The 19,698-nt window shown below is 42.1% G+C and overlaps 1 protein-coding gene across 3 annotated transcripts in view; it reads left to right on the top strand.

The window, feature by feature from the left end:
- The window catches only part of DENND4C (DENN domain containing 4C), a 233,808-nt gene that overhangs the window by 42,472 nt on the left and 171,638 nt on the right, over positions 1–19,698 (top strand). For all 3 annotated transcript variants that reach the window (XM_029607079.1, XM_029607072.1, XM_029607087.1), the window contains exon 4: positions 6,457–6,526. In XM_029607079.1, the coding sequence (XP_029462939.1) occupies positions 6,457–6,526 (70 nt within the window). The remainder of the gene's footprint in view (positions 1–6,456; positions 6,527–19,698) is intronic.

The following is a 19,698-nucleotide window of genomic DNA, read 5'->3' as shown; positions in this document are numbered from 1 at the left end:
CTTATTGTAGATTGAGAACTGATTAACTGATGTTTCCTCAGTGGAGGCTGGTAAATAGTGGAGTGCCCAAGGTTCTGGGACTGGTGTTTTTAACATATTTATAACTGATCTAGAAAAGGGAACATGGAGTGTGAGGTGATCACATTTGTAGATAGTTATTCCAAGCAGATAGTGAGAAATTACAAGAGGCCCTTGGGAGATGGCAAATGAAATTTTGTTTTCTTAGCATCCATTCAGATGAATTCAGAACAAGTGGGTTATGCACCTCTACCAGCAGATGGAATTGGAGCAAACTGACGAAATAGTATATACACCCCTGCAGTGACATTAGCCTGCCAGCATTCTCCGTCTCCAGCAGATGATGGACTTGCATCTCCCTACTAGGGATCGCTTCGATTTGGGGAAAAAAGGAGAAATAAGGAAAATAAATTTGCCCCGCTCTCCTGCGTTGATACCAAATGGTCCCTTCCCCAGGTAGACTTGGGGAAAGATACTGCTTATCCCTGAGCATAAGTAGTATGAGATCTGTCTACTATTTGGTATCCTGCCAGGTATTTGTGACCTGGATTGGCTACTGTTGGAAACAGGATACTGGATTTTGGACTCCCTGATCTGACCCAGTATGATGGTTCTTATGTTTTTATTGTAGTCTACGATGGGCGATTCTGTTCTCAAAAAAGCCAAGAGGTTTTAGGATGTAGTTTAGTACTCTTGGCTCTCTTAAGGTGTGTATCAAGGGGCTGTGCTCAACACTTGCATAGCCTGTTAGCTCTTCAGATGCCAGTGCGTGTGAGACTTGGTGTAAACTGAGGAGCAAGCAGCTCTTTCAAAGCACATTGGTTTTCTAAAATATCTGGTGGATGAGCTGCTGGAATGGGGAAAACCAATGGCCTGTTCAACATTTTGATATTTTGAACATGTAATGGAGAGAATCTTATAGGCAACAGGGCTAAGTGAAGGAAGTAGTGGCTCAGTGATAAGGCCACTGCTTGCCCTCTCCACTCTTGCTGCAGATTCACCATCCACAACCTGGGGGCCAGTGAGGAAAGACACTTCCTGTTGTCCCCTTGCTTCAGTCAACCACAAGGCCTTCACTCTCACCCTGGGCAGCAAAGGGCCCAAATACCACAGCCCAGAGTTAAGACCTGGCACGTGGCTTTGACTGGATCGTGGAAAGCATAGCTTAGATTCCAATGTTTGTGTTTGAGATCCTTCCAATTGAGAGGAAGCTGACATTTTAAGTAAACTGTTGGCCCATAGTATCCTTGGACACTGAGGTTCTCAGCCTTATTGGAAGAGGAGTGCATGCCCATTGGATGCTTCTCCAAATTGCCCATCGAGAAGCACTTGAACGGCATCGGGTTCTGCTACAAGAGGAGTTTTCCTTTCTCTTGGAGGCCCGTGGGGTTAAACCCAGTTACCAGGGGTAAAAAGATGGTAATCTTCTCAAAGTATTTCCTTATCCCCAAACATATGGGTACTTTGTCCCATGCTAGATCTAAGGGTGATACATAAGAACCTGGTGAGGAGAAGCTCAAAATGGTTTCCCTTGGCACCCTGATTTCTTTTCTGGAAAAAGAGGCTGGCTGTGCTCCCTAGACCTACGGGATGTTTACACCAGCATAGAGAGGTTTATTGTTCTTCAGAAGTAACTTGCAGTCATAATAGGGAAGCATCGTCTCCAATATTGTGTGGTGCCTTTCGCGTTAGCACTCTACATATTTATGAAAGGTCTTGTGGTAGTGCCTGCACACCTAGACCAGGTTGAGGTGCATGTTTTCCCTATATGCATGATTGCTTGGACAAGAGCATCACTCAGAGGTGACACAGAATTAATAATCAAAACTCGTAAGCGTGCTCTTTCTATTACTGGCCCTTCTTTGTGGAGCTAATTGCCAGAGGATTTAAAATCAATAACACATTTGAAATTTTTCTGAAAACTGGAATCAACATTTTAAAGAAGCATTCATGCTTGTTTCTGATTGACTTAGTTACAATTTTAATGTTGTATGAAATAATCTGTTTTAAAATTTTTATGCTTCAATCTGTACTCTTCTTAGCATGTTCTCATAAGAGGATTATAAATATGTTACGTAAAATAAAAACCATCCAAGTATTGGAATTGCTACAGTTTATCAATTACCCCCAAATCCCACCTGAGCCCATTATCTAGAACTCTGCTAGATGCATCTTGGTCAAAAGCCTTTCTCCTGCAAGAAAGGATTAAAACATTGATATCTGCTATAGAAAGGCTAAGAACGAGTCAGCAGGTGTCTTCATGGGACATGTCAAGGTGGTTGGTCCTTATGGCTTAGACTATACACATTGCTCCTACGATGTGTCTTTAGTCGAAGAGTCCAGTGGACTTTAAGATCTCAGTGGATTCAAGCTCCTCAGCACCTGCATCATCCAACTTTTTGAGAGATTCTATCCTGATGGCTGATTTATTCCAAATTCCTCTGGTGCATGTCCTATCCATTCACATGTCCACTTTGGGTTGGGGGCGGGGAGGGATTTCATATAGAGGGACTCTGCACCCAGGATCTCTGGTCTACTTACGAGAAGTTTCATCAGATAAACTTCCCTTGGCTAGGGAAGGCTCTGAAGGCTTTCAGGGTTCAATTGACCAACAAATTTGTTCTCATCCAAGCGGACATTCATTAGCTATGCTCTTTGTTAACAAGTAAGGGGGAACAGGATTATACTTTCTTAGGCAGGAAACTGTTCAAATGTGGCATGGTCCTCAGAGCCAAGTATCTGGTGGATGAGGTGACTGTGTGGATAGACTGAATAAGATGCTGGAACCCCCTCGCATGGTCCTTGGATAGGGGAATAGCAGACCAGCTGTTCTACACGTGGAGCATACCTGCGACAGCTCTGTTTTGCATCTCCTTTGAACAGAATGGTCCCAAAACTTCTGTTACAAGAGAGGAGTGTGTGAAAGCTAACCCCTGATACCTTTATCTTGAATTCAAGTTGGAGCTTTCTGCAAGTGTATCCTTCAATTTCTCTGGTTGCAAGACCTTACTGAAATTCAGAAGATGTGGAATAACTATGACCTTATAGTGCCCTTCTTAGCCAAAGCAGGATTGGCTCTCATTCCTTTGGGAGCTGTCCATCAGGGATACATTTAGGTTAGGGAATTCACCAATGCTGATCTCAGGATCTGGGGCTGCTAAGCCACCCCAACATTGGGTATCTAGCTGTCACAGCCTGGGAGTTGAAAGGGTAGTTCTGCAACCTCTAAATCTGTCTGGTAATGTGTCTCATATTCTTTTGGCCTCCAAGGATTTCACAAGGAAATTCTGTGGTTTGGAGTGGAGGACTTTTGTCATGTGTGATAATATCTAGGGCTTTTACCTTTCTTCTGTTTCACACAAAAATTGCTTGAGTATCTTCTGTATCTCCCTGAGTCTCTTTGAGAACCAATTCCATGTTCACCTTAGTGCAGCTGGCACTTATCCACTGCTATGTAGAAGGTAAAAGCCATCTTGGTGTACAGCCTTTAGTTGTCCATTTTATACAGTTGAAGCCTCCCATTGTGTCATGTGACCTCAGTGTGGCACTCTCCCATTTGATGTAAGCTCATTTTAAGCCTCTGGACTCATATGATTTGAACAACCTAACCTGGGAGATTATAATTTGATGGCAGTCATTTTGGCATGCAGAGGCAATGAGCTCCATGCCTTAGTGACTTATCCATCTTATACCCAATTTTTCACAATATGGTGGTTCTAAGTATGCATCCTAAGTCTGCCTACATTTATGCAGAGTCCACAAAGCTGAATATGGATGTTGCAGTCTAGATTACTGGGCGACCACACCAGTGTTCCTCTGCTTTGCATTTGGAGGGCTGGATCTTCAGGTATCTTCCTGTCCTCCATGCTGAAAGAGAACTCCAAGGCCAGGGAGGACTGCAGCATGCCCATCCCCCCCTCCCCCTCCCCAGTGGCATCCCAATGGATATAATTGGTGTTGTTTTTCCTTAGACCTCAAAATGGTCTATAGTATAGGAGCAAAAGCTGTGCTGGGGGTCCATAGGAAAATCTCGGATCTTGCCCTTCCTTTTCATCATAATGGCAAAGCGTAGCAAGAAATAAAGAAAACAGAGGTGCGGGAGATTGGCCATCTTGCTTCTTCCTCTTACTCCTCTTCCCCCCCCCCCCTTTTTATTTGGAGTATATTGAAACCCTTAGTCCACTCAGCTTTTTGTTTCATTTGATACCAATAAGCCTAAAATTGCCATAGCTAGCTTGGCTAGCAGATTAACTTTGCTTTGGTTATGCCCAGGCAGGCCTGGACCTGGTGGGGCATGTGAGTGGTGGCATCAGTAGCCCTTTTGATATCTGCAAAGCTGTGAGATGGAGTTCTGTCCACGCATTCACATCTTGCTGCTGTTTTGGCAAGGGCTCCCTGTGTGACGGTGGTTTTGGCCAGTCTGTCCTACGGAGTCTTTTTGAGGTGTAGAACCCAACCCAACTCTATCCCTTTTATGGCCTATTATTTTGGTTCCAGACTGCCGTAAAAAAAAAAAAAACCCCTCAAAAAAACCAAAGTATTGGCATGGCCTGCTGCCACTAAAAACAGTCTTGCCTGTTGGCACAGTTTTGAGGTTTGGTTTTTCCCTTTTTTTTTTTTTTTCAGGGCAACCTGTAACTTGAGACTCCCCATGTGTGAGGTCTTAAAGTCTTGCTTGTCCTTGGAGAAAATGGAGCGAGTTACTTGTAGGGACCTTTGTTTTCAGTTACAAGAACAAAAATGTTATTTACCTGCAAAATTGCCAAGTCATTTTCTTCCACCAATTTCTCCATTTATGTTCTTGCTGTAACAAAGGCTGAGAAATTTCCAGAAAAAAAATAAAACACAAACTGAAAAAGATGGTCCCTGCTTAACTTGTAACGAGTTCTCCGAGGACAGTAGGATGTTGGTTCCCACAGAACCATCCTGTTTCCTCCTTGGAATTGGTTTCTTCAAGTCTTAGCTTTTATCATGGACTGGGGAGGAGGGTTGGCCCTAAAAAAAAAAAAAAAAAGGGAGGTGGAGGAGAAGCCCGGGCCGCACATGCCCAGTGGGACATGTTCAGAGCTTCTAAAACTTTCAGTGTCAAATTTCCATGCTAGGCCTTATAGGATGATGTCGCCTGCTGTCCTCGGAGAATACCCCTTTACAAGGCAAGTAACTCACTTGTAGCAGGGGGGGCTCTGATTTTTGGAAATTGCATCCCTATTAAAAGTATCTTCCTTTATCTGCTTTTCTCCAGGTATTTTGCTGCAGGAAATTTGTGCCCGTAGTAACAGGAGATGGCTAGGTTCCCGCGAGCACGTACCAAATTAAGAAGAGATTCAGTTTGAAAATGTTTTTGTTTTGTTTGTAAATCTGTGGCATTCCTTTTTAATATCCCTCCGTGTGATGCAGGACCCTTAAGTTGATGTGTCGTGTGCACGCTTTCTGCCAGTCCCGCGGCGAGGATGGGCCATGGTATCCCGCGAGCACTGTGATCGGTGAGGCGGGACTGTAGGGCTGTCGGTGCCGCAGAGAGAGGGGGAAATACAACGCTGAAAGGAAACGTATTTGTTTTGGGCCCGGCAGTTTCCTCCTGCTCCTTGTTGGGCCCCCAGCCGAATCGGAATGGAGGGCTGACATCCTCAATGGAGGATACCTTGAGTCTTCATTCTTAGCTACCTGGGGATTTCCTCCCATTTTGATATCCCCTCCCTACTAGTTTAGTCCAATCATTGCGATGACCATCCTTAGCTGGGGGCCATGTAAGCGTGGCTACTCAATGTGGCCCCTAGGTGTTGCCAAAATATGACTGTGACTCCCCCCCCCCCCCCCCACCCCGAGGTTGTGAATGCTTCTGCTGCAGCATCTCTAGCCCATCCTGGAAAGGAGCAGTTTCATGGCTGCAAGGCGAGTGTTTGTCTGCCATGTGCACCTCAGAAATAGTGAGGAGAACATAGGGAGCGCAAATTTTCAACTGGAGATTGTTTCACACGGTGCGCGCAGTGTGTCGGTGAGAGGCCCTCCTGGTACAGGGCTTGATTTAATTTCTGTGATGGCAGCACCCGTTTGCAGTGACAGTCCTCACCCGGGGAGTCCTGCACCACGGCTTTATCTGGGACCCTACAGTCACGGGCCCTGAATCTGGCGACTGCTGTTGCATGACGGGGACTCCTCTTCCCTTTCCCCCTTCTGCAGCGTCCCCAGCCCTCGCTGATCCAGGGTGTGAAACTTTGTGAGCTGGGAATTATAACTCTGGTCCCTCCGCATGACAGCGAGACACTAGGCTGAATTCTTTTAACCCCCACATGCAAAACTAAATGTAGCGCTTTTGCTTACTACTACGTGGTTTTTCAGCATTCAGAAGTGGTGATTTGCGTGGATGATGGGTTGGGTTTTGTTTTGTTTTTTTGTGTCCCTGATCAACGTGTTGCCTTTTTTTTTTTTTTTTTGCAGTGGGGTTCCAGTGTTTACCTGTGCTATAAGAAGTCTGTCCCTGCTTCTGATGCAATAGCATATAAAGCTGGTAAGTAAATGAGAAAATGTCACTTCCTGTCTTATTCACAGGGTATAGAATTTTAAGGTTCTGTTCCTGCCTCCTTTGGAAAGGATATGCAAGAGAATAGAGATGAAAAGAGGCTGTTCACAACACAAAATGACATCAAAGGCCAACACGTTCTCAGACCCGCTGCTTCCTCCCAAAAAAAAACAACCCATTGTGGTGCCGCTGCTAAGGATGGTCAATCTTTCACCTGTCGCTTGGGGAGCAGGTCACCAGCTCTTGCCTGAGATGAGAAAACTCCTGTGAGAGCAGGAGTCCTGCTCCTTCCCAATGCGATGCCAGCTCTTCCGCGGCAGCATCCTGAAGAGAGAAGGTGCTAATGGTGAAAGGAGGAGCCTGGAGCAGCCACCAAGTGTATTGTGGGAGCCTGGCATGGTTCCCCCCCCCCTGACTTTAGGCTTCGTGGAAGACCTTGATGGGGAGAGAAAGAAGGGGAGATGTAATAGGAGAATTAGTTTAGGGGCCATGAATAGTGCAGAAAGAATAACCAGTCTCTTGTCCCTTGCTTGTTCATGATTTACTCTGTGGGCTTGTTCAGACTGTTTTTAGCTTAGCTTTCAAACTTTGCAGCTTAATCATGGATTTGACTCAGTATAATTAGTTTGTCGAGACCAATGTTCCCTTTAAGTGTTTGGTTTCTGTGTGCAAATATTTTTGCTCGTGAGCAAAAATGTTTAGTTTCATTACCCTGTGAGCACTACTTTCTATGATGCAAAAAGCCTATCAGTTTTATGCTCACAGCAGCCCATCCTTAGAGAGAACATTGAAGCAGCATGCACACAAAGTTTCTCATATGCACACACACACACTAACACTTGCATATTGACTCTCATACTCTTTCACACGCATATATGCTGATTCTCACAAACGCACTCACATACATTTTCTCATGCACATGCACGCTCACTCAATTCTCCTCCGCTTCCACACGCACACTCATCTCAATAACTGCAAACCCTTCACTGCCAAACACTTTGAGAAGTACCACACACCCCTCAGGACTCAAACAGCAGCAGCTTTATCTATGACATGGCAGCAAAGCAAATATTATACCGTGCCCTAGAACACTAATACACCACCATCTGGGGTTAACAGAACAAAGCCCTACAGAAAAACTATATGTCAGCAGAAATACTGCACCTCCGTTACACTTGCAGATCAGAGAGTCCCTTACCTAATACAGAATAAGGGACTACAAATTAGAAACAGAAACATGCAGGCTAAAATAAAATGGAAAGCCTGAGAAACCAGACTCTGAACAGTGGAATACTGAAAAGAGAACAAAATACAAATATGTAATGCACATGCTCAGAGACAACATATGCCAATCACTAAAAATGCAAAATATATATTTTTTTTACCTTTGTTGTCTGGTGATATTTTTGTAATTGGTTGGTCCCATGCTTTTTTTCCTCGCGTTCCCTTTCTCAGTCTGTTTTTTTTTCTTCTTTATTTGTCTTCTTCCCTTCCTCCCTCTACCCACTCCTCCCACCCCCACAGCCTCTCGCTCACCCAGAGGCTCTTGCCTTCACCTGCGCACACAGGCAGGCACCCACACATACAACCCCCACCCACAGGATCTCAGTCACACAGGGTCTTAACCCCCACATACATTCATACATACAGCCTCTCTAGCACATACCCATAACATCTCACCCACCCAGGTAGTCATTTAACCCACCTCCCAACAGCACAGAAGGTTACCCCTTAGACAGACAGACAGACAGACACGCACACACACACACCACCCCTACACACAGCTACACCTCCGCAGTGGCCTGCCGAGTTGTGGGGTGGGTGGCAGCAGGAGTTGCATTTATCCGAATGTAGTCATCTGCTGCTGCAGGGCTGATCCCATGGTAAGAGCTGCGAGAATGGCTCAGCGGCAGCAGGAGATGACGTCGAGATAAACACGACTCCCGGGAGGAGGTGTTATGCCACTGATCATGATAGGATAGGGCCTTGATTTATCCCTGCCTGATCCGATCCCTGCAAGGGGGGATAAAAGGTGTGTGCGGCTGCAAAATAAGTTGTGTGTGGCTGCGCTTGCACATAGATTAGATGGAACAGCAGGACATCGTGCAATGCATGTTATGTTTTGTTTTTTTTGAAACTTGTATTAAGTGGTTTGATACTTTAATACAGCTTTATATGCTTCCTGTATGGATCTTTCTGAATCTACAGAATGGGTTTTTTTTCCCCCCCAAGAACATCTAACTGGGCTGTAGTTGTAGATAGGCAAATGTTTACATATAACTGTTAAGAATGCGGTCTCCACGAAGCTGTGCACTTGCTGCTCTCTCTAGCAACAGCTCTCTCTTTTCTAAGGCGATCATGATCAGCGTGATCTTTGTTTAAACACTCTGATTTTACTACTCCTGGGTTCCTGTGCTGTATAAAGCACATAGCCAGAGGTCAAGAATATGTATATGTTTTTGTCTTGGTGTTTAGGGCACGCCATACTCTCAAAATCCCAGGGTATGCATGATATCTGCCAACAGAGGTTTTAATTGTTTGTGCTTCTGAAAATCTGTGCCTATTAAGGGAATGGTTCAGCACCAGGCTGGAATTGCCTACTATCCATAGATTATGTGAAGGATAATCTGGCATTATCTTTTAATTCAGAAGATCAAGGAGGGAAGTGATAACAGGGAGTCTTTCTGGTAAGGTTAGAGTCAATAACAAAATACCTTCACCCCCCTGCTTCTGATTTTACTACCAACTTGACTAGGTTCTTTTCTGAGATAAACATGTGTCCCTCCCAGCCCTCCACATTTCCAGTATAAATGGAGTAAAAGGAATGGTTTAGCCTCTTTGTTCCTTTAAAAAAAAATAGTTTTCTCTCTTGTATGAGTATCACATCAGGATTTGTTTTCCAAAAAGTAAAATGCTGTATTTCTTTTTATCATTTAACCTTTGGACACTACAAAACAATATATTTAAATGTTTTTTCTCTGTATGTTCTTTGTATGGTAAATATTTGATTACAGCAATTGAACGTAATGTTTGTCACCCCATAGAACTTCATTGACACCTTGTATGGTGTATCAGAGAGGTTAACTACCTACCTGTGGACCTCTGGCACACAACAGAAACTCCTCCAGTCCAGCCCTTTCTCCTCCCCTAGATAAGGAGCATTCCAGATCCCCCAAACCTGTTAATCTATTGCAAATAAACAGGATGGAGGTGGCAGACTTAAGGAGCTTTTTCAGGACAGCTAGACAGTCTAGCAATGCAGAGAAAAACGTTAACTTCAGGAGGAAATCCTACTCTCCAAAAGCTTCTGATGATCTGAGCCACTTAGAAGCATCAATGTCATTTTCCTGTAGAAATGTGTACCTGGGCTTCAGTCCAATGAATGGCATCTTCTGGAGCAGTGAGAAAATGCACATGACCCTCTTTTTCCACACAGAGGCAGTCAGGAAATAGCAGGGCATTATTTACACTTCAGATTTCTCCATTCCTGTTTTAAGCTCCTGAAATGTTTGCCTCTATTTTTTTTTTTCCTGCATCTCAGCAGAAAATCAGAGCACAGACCTACTTTAACTGAGCTGCGGACTTTGCTATCCAGCCAGAGAGAGAAATGTCCCTTTCTCTCCGAAGTTGAGGTTCTAGCGATTTTTGGTTTGGCAGAGGGGTTTTAGGGGGTGATCTGGTTCCTTCAGAAAAGAGACTGGGATTTCTTCATCAGCAAAAACGGTTTGTTTTGAAACTTGTGAGCCCTCCAAGACTTTGCTGGTTTGGAGATTTCTCTGTGTGCTCCATTAACTTTTGATGATCCCTCTGCTCAGGCTTTCTAACTTTGTCTTCCAGTGTGCGGATTCTTTTATTTCTGTTTCACCCAGGCTCATCACAAAATGATAGCTTTCTTGCCACATCTGTAAGGATTTACTTTTCTCCAAGGGCAGTGAAGTCAGAATGTGGAAGGTTTAGTTTAAGACTCCATCCTCTCCAGGGGCACTTTTATTTTAATTAGCGCCTGTGGCGGTGACACTGGGTGATCAGCAATTTGTATTTACTGATTTCTGGGCTGTGAGAGTGGCTGGAGCAGTTTACTTTTACACCTTAGAGGACCTGACAAAAGTCCTGGGGAAGGAGGCAGTGACCTGTTATGAACTGGTATCTGGTTAAAAGAGAAACCAGAGAGTAGGACTGAATGGCATTTCTCTAAATGGCAAAATGTCAATAGTGGAGAGCCCCAGGGATCTGCACTGGGACCGGTGCTTTTTAATATATCTATAAATGATCTTGGAAAGGGAGTGATGAATGAGGTGACTACATTAGCAGATGACACAACTATTCAGTAAAAACACAAGCTGATTGGGAGGAATTGTGGGTCTAAATGGCAGATGGAATTTAATGTGGACAAGTACAAAGTGATAGTTATAGTGTTGGGTTCTGTATTCGGCATCATCACCCAGGAAAAGAGATGCTGTGGACATGACCTTGAAATCCTCAGCTCAATGTGCAATGGCGGTCCAAAAAGCCAACAGAATGTTAAGTATTGCAAGGAAAGGCGTGGGAAATAAAACGGAAGTTAATGCCTCTGTATTGATCCATGATGCAACTGCACCTCTAGTATTGTGTGCAGTTCTGGTATCCCCATGTCAAAAAAGATATAACGGAACTTGAAAAGGGGCAGAGAAGGGCAACCAAAATAATGGGGATGGCTCCCCTATGAAGAGGAGGAGATAGAGGTATTTTTAAAATTATGAATGGCTAAATAGGGAACAGTTGTTTACCGTTTCCAGTAGTACTAGGACTAGGGGACACTCCATGAAGCTAATAGGGTAGCACTTTTTTTTTTAAATTCAAATTTTATTGAAAAATAGACTTTCAAAACAATAACGGCCCACAAAAAACTAATGCGTACGGATGATCTAACTTACGACTAAACAGTTCCTTGTCTGAATAATCCAGTTTTTCGTAGATCAACTTTGTTATACAAATAAAATCAAACATATATAATAGGTAGCAGTTTTAAAACAAATCAGAGAAAGTATTTTTTTTTCTACCTTGCACACAAACTATAGAATTTGTTGCTGGTTAACATAGCTGGATTTTAAAAGGGTTTAGATAAGTTCCATAACTATTAGTCATGTAGACTAATGTAGTCATGAAGTTCGAACTTTGCCCCTCCAATACTCACCTCATTTACTAGTTTACTACCCTAATAAGCTAACTAGCTCTAGACCAAGCTCAGATATTTCACAATGTATTTATTTTAATGCCCTCGTAAGGCTTCTTTTTTCCAGCTGAACCAGCTTCCAAGTTCAAGGTCCTTGTTATTATGTAACTTTTGCTTCTCTGCTTGTATCTCCGCTAATTATAAAAAAAAAAAAAATTGTTCCTTATGTTACGTTATGTGTTCGATGTAAACCGACCTGATATGGTATTCAACCTTGAAGGTCGGTATAGAAAAATGTTAAATATAAAAATATAGACTTGGAAAAGCCTCTGCTTGTCCTTGGTTCTGAGCAAAAGAGATTGGATTTGTTCTTTGGGATCCTGCCAGGTGCTTGTGACCTGGATTGGTCACTGTTAGAGACAGGATACTAGACTTGATGAACTTTTGGTCTGACCCAATATGACATTTATGTTTAATTTAGTCTTCATTTGTTTTCCTTTCCCGCAACCACAAAGTAGATTACAGTAAAATACATAAATACATCCATAAATATGGTCACACATTAGATTTAATCTTTTATAACCCTTCATTCATTCACAAATCCTCCATTACTATATCCATAAACTCTGTCCCCTGGTCTGATCATTCAGTCCTATCACTTACCGGTACCGTTAATACTCCCAATTTGACATCCCCACAAATCCCAAGGACCACCTACAAATGAATCATTTTCTAAAACCCTTCTTTCAAAAGTAACATTACCTACTCATGAAGATATTCACCGTGCTGTTATGGAATGGAACTCTGCCATTTCTGATGCACTTGACTCCTTAGCCCCTCTTAAATGTGTTCCCATTCGTCATAAACCCTCTGCACCTTGGTTTTCTTCTGCCTTCAAATCTTTAAAAACCAAATTGTCAACTAGAATGACGCTGGCATAAAAACCCAATATTAGAAAACAAAAACGCTTTCTATGCTTGCTTAGGGTCATACAAAAAGCAGATTTCTCTTGCCAAAAAATCATTTTATGCTACTAAAATTTAAGCTGCCAACAGTAACTACTCTGTTTTATTCAATATTGTTAAATCTATTATTAAGCCTATAACCACAGTTTTTGATTTTCTTTGATAATCATTGCTTCAAAATTGCTCAATATTTTCAAACAAAGGTTAATAATATTTCTCATGAATTTTCTCATCCATTCCAAGCTCCAATATGTCTCATCCTTCTTACTCCTGGACCATGTTCAACAAAATAGATCCTCCGACTATCATACGAATCCTATCTAAACTCAAAGATATCACACAGTCCTTTCAATCGATGCTCTGGTCATTTACTGCATGCTTCTTGTGAATATCTTTCCATACACATAGCTTCTCTAGTTAACCTTTTCCTTAATACAGGATCATTTCCTGATTCTTTAAAACATACTTCCATTTTACCAATCCCCAAGAAATGTTATTCAGCTATATCAGGCTTAACCAATATTTGTCCTATTGCTTTACTAACTTCTCTTGCAAAAATTATAGAATCTATACATCAGCTATCAGATTATATCACAGACAACTCCATTCTTCATCCCAATCAACACAGATTTCGTAGAGGTTATAGTATGGAAACTCTTGTTCTCTCAATATTTGATACTGTCCGAGGTTTTGATATGAACACTGACTATATTTTTATACTACTAGACATCTCCGCGGCTTTTGAAACCATAAACCATGAAATTCTCATCAAAGGCCTACAATCTATCAGCATTTCAGATGCGGTATTTAACTGGTTCAACTCCTTTATATCCAACTGACCTCAACAAGTAAATGTTGGTCACTATTACTCTGATTGGTACACTATTGCATCAGGCATTCCACAAGGTTCTGCATTATCTGCCATGCTCCAATATTTACCCAATATTTACCCAATCTCCTTATGCCGGCTTCTTGATGGACTTGGAGTTAATTTTAAAATCTATACTGATGATATTCAATTCTTCATTCCATATAATCACTCATAGTCTTCCATGTTAGCACTTTGTCTCGTTATGTATCCATTCTTTCGAAACATGGCTTTCTCACAATCAGTTGAAATTAAACACTGCTAAAACAGAAATACTACATCTTTTTACAATCCCTTCATTGTCTTGCTGTTCTCCAAGTCGCCTATTCTTTGACAACTGCTCTATTCCAATTCCTCCAAAGCTAGTTACCTTGGAGTCCTACTTGACTCAGAATTATCCATGACTCACCACATTTCTGCTGTAGTAAAAAAAAATCTTTCTATAGAATTTACTTTCTTAAAAAATCTAAAACCCCTTTTATTCTATAATGATTTCATTCATCTTCTCTGGCTTTGACTACTGTAACGATCGTCTTATCGGCCTTCCTATCTCTTCTTTTTATTCTTTACAATTAGTCCAAGATGCAGCTGCCTGTATTCTCTCTGGACAAAAAAATAAATGATCACATCTCTCCAGTTCTTTTCTCATTACATTGGTTTCCTATCTATTTTCATATACAATCGAAATTCTTTGTATAATACACAATTCACAACCCATCAGCTGTTTGGCAGTGCACCCTCCTTCATCTCTACCAACCCTCTCGACAATTTACGATCCTCTAATAAATGTTTACTTGAGGTGTACGTGAGACGCCGTGCCTTCTCTATTGCAGATCCCTCACTGTGGAATTCCCTTCCTGATCACTATCTACTTCTAAAGAATTTAAGCAACAGTTAAAAACGTACTTATTTACACTTGCATACAAATAATCTTTCCCTCATCTTTCTTTTTTTTCTTCCGGATTCAGGCCACTTGAATGTATTATGCATGATTTAATTGTTTTGTTTGTTTTTATTATGTAAATTTTTAATTTATATATGTTTACTGTAAACCACTTAGGTCTACCCAGATTGAATAAGCGGTATATGAAAAAGTTTTAAATAAATAAAACCCACCCAACCTCTAGTCCACTCCCATAATACAGACCCCATCCAAGCCAATTGATAGTGCTAGTTTAAGCTTATTTTAAGGTCTTAAGATCTTTTCATATTACCTTAGAATAACTACCCTGCTCCATGATGCACTCAACCAGAGATCCAGGAAAATCCCTCACTAAATACCAAAACTCAAGTAGAATGGAAAGATTCACAACAGTTGATGGTAGCCTGCAAGGAGTGGCAGTTACAAACCTAAACGGCAGAGGTGTGACTGCATAATGTCTCCAAGAAAGCATAGGGAGGCCAACACTATGATGGACTTTGGCCATGCTTGGGACAAATATGAGCAGAGGGTTGCGAGATTGGGGGGAAGACCCAAATTCTTTGGCTTTGAGTTGCATTTGGGATTTTTATTCGCACATCTAACAAAAGATGATGAATTGGGCAGATAGGATAGGCTACTTTGGTTATTGGGCCCCAAGATCTGGGTAGGAAATTGAAATGGTACCTTCTTGAGAGATGGTTAAGATCGAGACAAGGAGCCTCATCTAGAGAACTAAGAGATATTAAATTGTGTTCCATGGCATTTTCAATTGTGGCTCCTGTTTTATGGAGCTCGTTACCTGTTGATATTAGAGTGCAATTATCTGGCCTTTTGAAAAACTATCAAAACATGGCTATTTTCAGTGGAGCAAGACTGGGTATTCTTCTAGAGATTGTGATCGTAAGACATGAATGGTGATATACAGCAGTATTCTCTTTTAATTTTTGTTTTTTGTTTGTGTGATTTGACTTCATGTATTTACTCTTTCTTGTACTCTTTTCTATGTGATTGGAGGAATTATGGTGGTGTACAGAAGCAATCTTTGTATTGGGGATGCAGTTAATAAGAGAATTTAAATAAAATTACTAAAGCCACCTAAAGCCAGCTTAAATAGCCTTTTTATTTATATTTTCACTTGAGTCAACTCTTTATATGCTGTGTGTGTATTATGTGCAGATTCTTCAGTGTACCTGTGGCTTCGGACAAGTGCCCTGTGCCTGAGAGTTCTTTAGACCCAAATCAGCCTTTGTGTTCCAAGTATGGTTTCTTCTCTCGCTAATGAGGGCTGTGCAGGTTTAAGTTTTCTAGCATTTATTTATTTATTTTTAGCTTTTCTATACCGATGTTCCTGTAAAATATACATATCACAACGGTTTACAATGCAACTAAAATGTTTGCTCAGGGTGATACACAGAACAGAGGTAGCAATTAACAGTAAAACGGGACCTAACACAACATAGCATTACACCCTTTAGTTTCCAGGGTGTGCTTTCAATTCTGCTGTAATGTTTGTGAGCAGTGGCTACTTCATGTTGACAGCCTATGCTGAAATCTGTCAAAAATCTAGTTCATTCTTTATCTCCCAGTCAAGAGAAGGCATGGGTTGGGAGAACGTTCATCCTACCATCTGCCCCAGGCCTTTTGTGTAAGATCAAGTGCGTTTTTAACTATTAGTTGAAGATGGTCAGGTTCTCAACCTTTGGCTGAGATTGAATGATGGTGATAAATTCTGGTGGTGGGGTGGGGGGAGGGGGACATGCTTTGCCACCCAATCTCATGGGGACAAACTTATGCGATGACAATTGGCAAGGAAAAAAAAAATCAACTCCCAAAGTGCTGGTAGTGCAATGTATCCATTTTAAGACTGGTTTCAAGATGATGGTACCTGTAGGCAGAGGACTTACGGCAAGGGGTTCCCTCCTAGAAACCCAGAAACTGGGACTCGCTCTGCTATCTTCAGAATTTGGCACCCAGAGCACATTGCCTGTGCCTAAATATGACCCTGATCTTTTTGTATAGACTTGGTGTTTTTGGGACAGGCACCCTAACACTTATCTCCAGTTAAGTCAGGAGAAACCTCTGCTCCTAAACCATACTTTTCAAAATCCTTTTTTTTTTATTTTATATATATTATTTTTTTATATACATAACAAGAGAGTCAAGTGTTTAGACAAAAAATGAAAAACATTAAATCTATGGTATCCTAAGAAATGCACCCTAAGCAAAATGAGTTGTGAACATTTATGTAGGGGAGCACATGGTCATAGGATCACTGGTAAGGACTCATCCGCATTGTTCCAGTGCAGACAAACCGAGAAAGCAACACAAATTGGAATCCTTTTTTTTTTTTCCACCTCCCATATTTTTGCGCTTTCAACTTTATCAGCTATTGAAGGAAAACCAGTTCCCCTTTAATGTATTATAATCAAAACCTTGTTAAAAAAAAAATTAAAAAAAGATCACCTCTTGTATTTTGTATTAATGTGAATGGCCAGGCCCTTCTGAAATTTCCTCAACTCTAGTTGGGAGAGAACAGAATGCTGAAAATGTTTGTGATTTTAGAGCAAAGTGAGTCTGTATTTTTTTCTTCTCTGTTAACGAATGCCAAATGACGTGCTGTAGATAAAGCCCTGCACTTGTAGAGAGCTCCTCTGAGGCAGGTACACTCTCTTACAAAGTAGTTAAAGAACTATCTACAATGGCTCAGAGCCCAGGGCTCGGCTAATGTTGAAAGCGAATGTAGGACGGGCTTTCGGATTGGTCTGTGACACTGCAATCACATTAGTCTCGGTGCACTGGATAGCACAGCAGAGAAGAACCCCTCATCACAGAGGAGTTTCTGAGCAGTCAGTGGGATGTTCCTCGCAATTACCTCTTGTCTTTGCAGCTTTCCTTCCTCATCCCACCCACTCACAGTAAAGCCTCCTGACTGAGGCATTGCTTCTCAAGACAGTTTGCCTCTCCAGTAACGGGCTGAAGTTTAACTCTCTGATTCCTCCCCAATTCTCTTCCTTGACATGGTTGTTACTGGAGAAGCATATTTGTAGTGCAGAGCTCTTGGTTTATGCATTTCAGGTGGATCCTGCAGCAGTTTATCATTGGGACAGGTCAGGAGCAGTACTTGAGCATTGACTATGCCCCCTGTTCTGCCTTGCCTTCTGTCTTCGGTCTCTTTTGAATTTCATCATAAGCTTCAGAAGAATTCTCCTTGTAGTTAGGGGTGCTGATAGGCAGATAGTAATCAAAAGCAGGTAGGAAGGGCATCCATTGACTCGGAAATTGGTTTTTCCTCAGGGCATGCTCTGAATCTTTTCTATAGGTTTAATTTAACTCTCATGATGCAATCCCTGACCCGGGAATGTTCATAGAGTAGCTAATTGCACTGGTGAACCTTTTGGTCTTTGTCCAACATGGAATTTGATGGCCTTTTACATTGGGCTGCTGCTAAATTTGTTTAGCATCTATTATCTCAGTATTGTATGCTGAAGCTTTCTAGTGACTGCTACAGCATCTTAATGAATAGGATTAGTGAAGGAAAATCAACAATGTTAATTGGGTAGAGCTTTTAGTTTTAGAAGGCTAATGATTATTTAGGGATCCAAGTTTTTGGGATTACTGAGGCATTGTCTGAGGGGGTTCCTTGGTGGTCCTGAAAGCTGTATATTTAAACAGTCATTAGCTTTATAGAGGGATTATCTGAACTTGGTTACTTTTGTTTTGCTTTTTAAATAGTTTTACATTTGGCAGATTAATACTTTTCTTGCTTTGTAGTGGATAAAACTTTCATCAGAACTTGGCAGTTTTCTTTAAGCAGTCTTATGTATTGGCAGTGTTTCAAAAAATACTGAGGGAGCAGAGTTAGTGCGCTAATGCTTTTTGGGTTTTTTTTTCCCTTGGAGATTATGAAAATATTTGGAAAGTTTCCTTCATTTTTTTTTTTTTTAATTTGTAACTTGAAATGTGAAATACTACTAGGCTCACCGGATTTGTCTCTGCTCAGGGAGTAGCATAGATCAGGGCCATCACTAGAGTCTGGTAGAGAGCGGAAGATAGCTCCTTTTGTATTCTAATGGTGCAGCTGCTCCTCCCTGGGTTTGAATCCATACAGTACACCACAGAGATGCTAAGTACGCATTCTCTTCCCGTATGTCTTCTTAGAGAAGGCTTAATTAAGCTAAGGTAGAAGAAGTATTAGAAATGTGTTAGGGAACCATGGAAGGAGGGAATCCTGGTTGTGCCACAACAGCTGTGATTCGTGATGCACCTCTACCCTGTTCTGAATGGAGCTGCAGTGGCTGGAATATAGAGGGAAGGGGAGCGCCTGGTGATTATTGTGAACTGTAACATACATAGTAGATCACGGCAGATAAAGAACAACCGTTCCTTCCGGTCTGCGCGCTAGTTATTCTCTCTACAGTGCCAAGCTGCCAACCACAGAATATGACTGCCTGTAAAATTTCTCCTCATCTAGGTCGGTCTTTTTTTATTTATTTTTTTTTTTTGGTCTTCCTCCTTGGTGCTCCATCTTTGGGTAGATGAGTCTATAAGATCCCCTCTTGGTTCTCTCCTGCATCTGTTGCTTCCTGAGTCCCCTGTGCAGCCTGCAAAAAAAAAAAAGAATGGGTTATGTGAGTGCTTGTGTTTCTGCTGGGCCTCCTGGCATGAAGGCTCTTGGTGCCTTGGTTTCAGAACCTCCCCCTACAATAAATGGCAGCGAGCAGGGCTGGGGCAGGTGTTAAGTGGAAGGAAAGTTGGGCAACATAAAAGCGTCGGGGGGGGGGGGGGGGGATGGCAACTCTACAGGTTTGCTTGTTGGTTTGGGGTAGGCGTACAGGGGAGACTTTTGTACACTCTGCTCTCTGGTAGTCTTTACTTTCTTCATGGGAGGGTGGGGTCTGCAACAGTACATAGGGCTTTGACCAGACTGGGGGAGGAGAGGAACCTGATGTGGAATCGTGTAAGTTCAAGACTTGCCTTTGGCAGCAGAGAGACCCCCCCGTCCCCGTCCCCAAACGGTTATCCTTCGAAAACAACTGATGCCGGCAGGACTGACCTTGGGATCGCTGAAATTATAGTGTTGGGGGATGGGGCTGCTATGGCAGAGCAGGTCCCCCCAAAGTGCAGGGCTCAGGGTGGTCCCCCACGTTCTCCCCTGCCCCCAAGATGGCCCTAATGGCAGCACTTGTTTGCCGAGAATTAGTCATGCAAGACACGTTCCTTTTTATTTTTAAGGTGAACTATTAGTATCCTTAC

Source organism: Rhinatrema bivittatum, chromosome 1 (genome assembly GCF_901001135.1).
Source record: "Rhinatrema bivittatum chromosome 1, aRhiBiv1.1, whole genome shotgun sequence".
Taxonomy (NCBI): domain Eukaryota; kingdom Metazoa; phylum Chordata; class Amphibia; order Gymnophiona; family Rhinatrematidae; genus Rhinatrema; species Rhinatrema bivittatum.
This window is presented reverse-complemented; position numbering and strand designations above follow the sequence as displayed.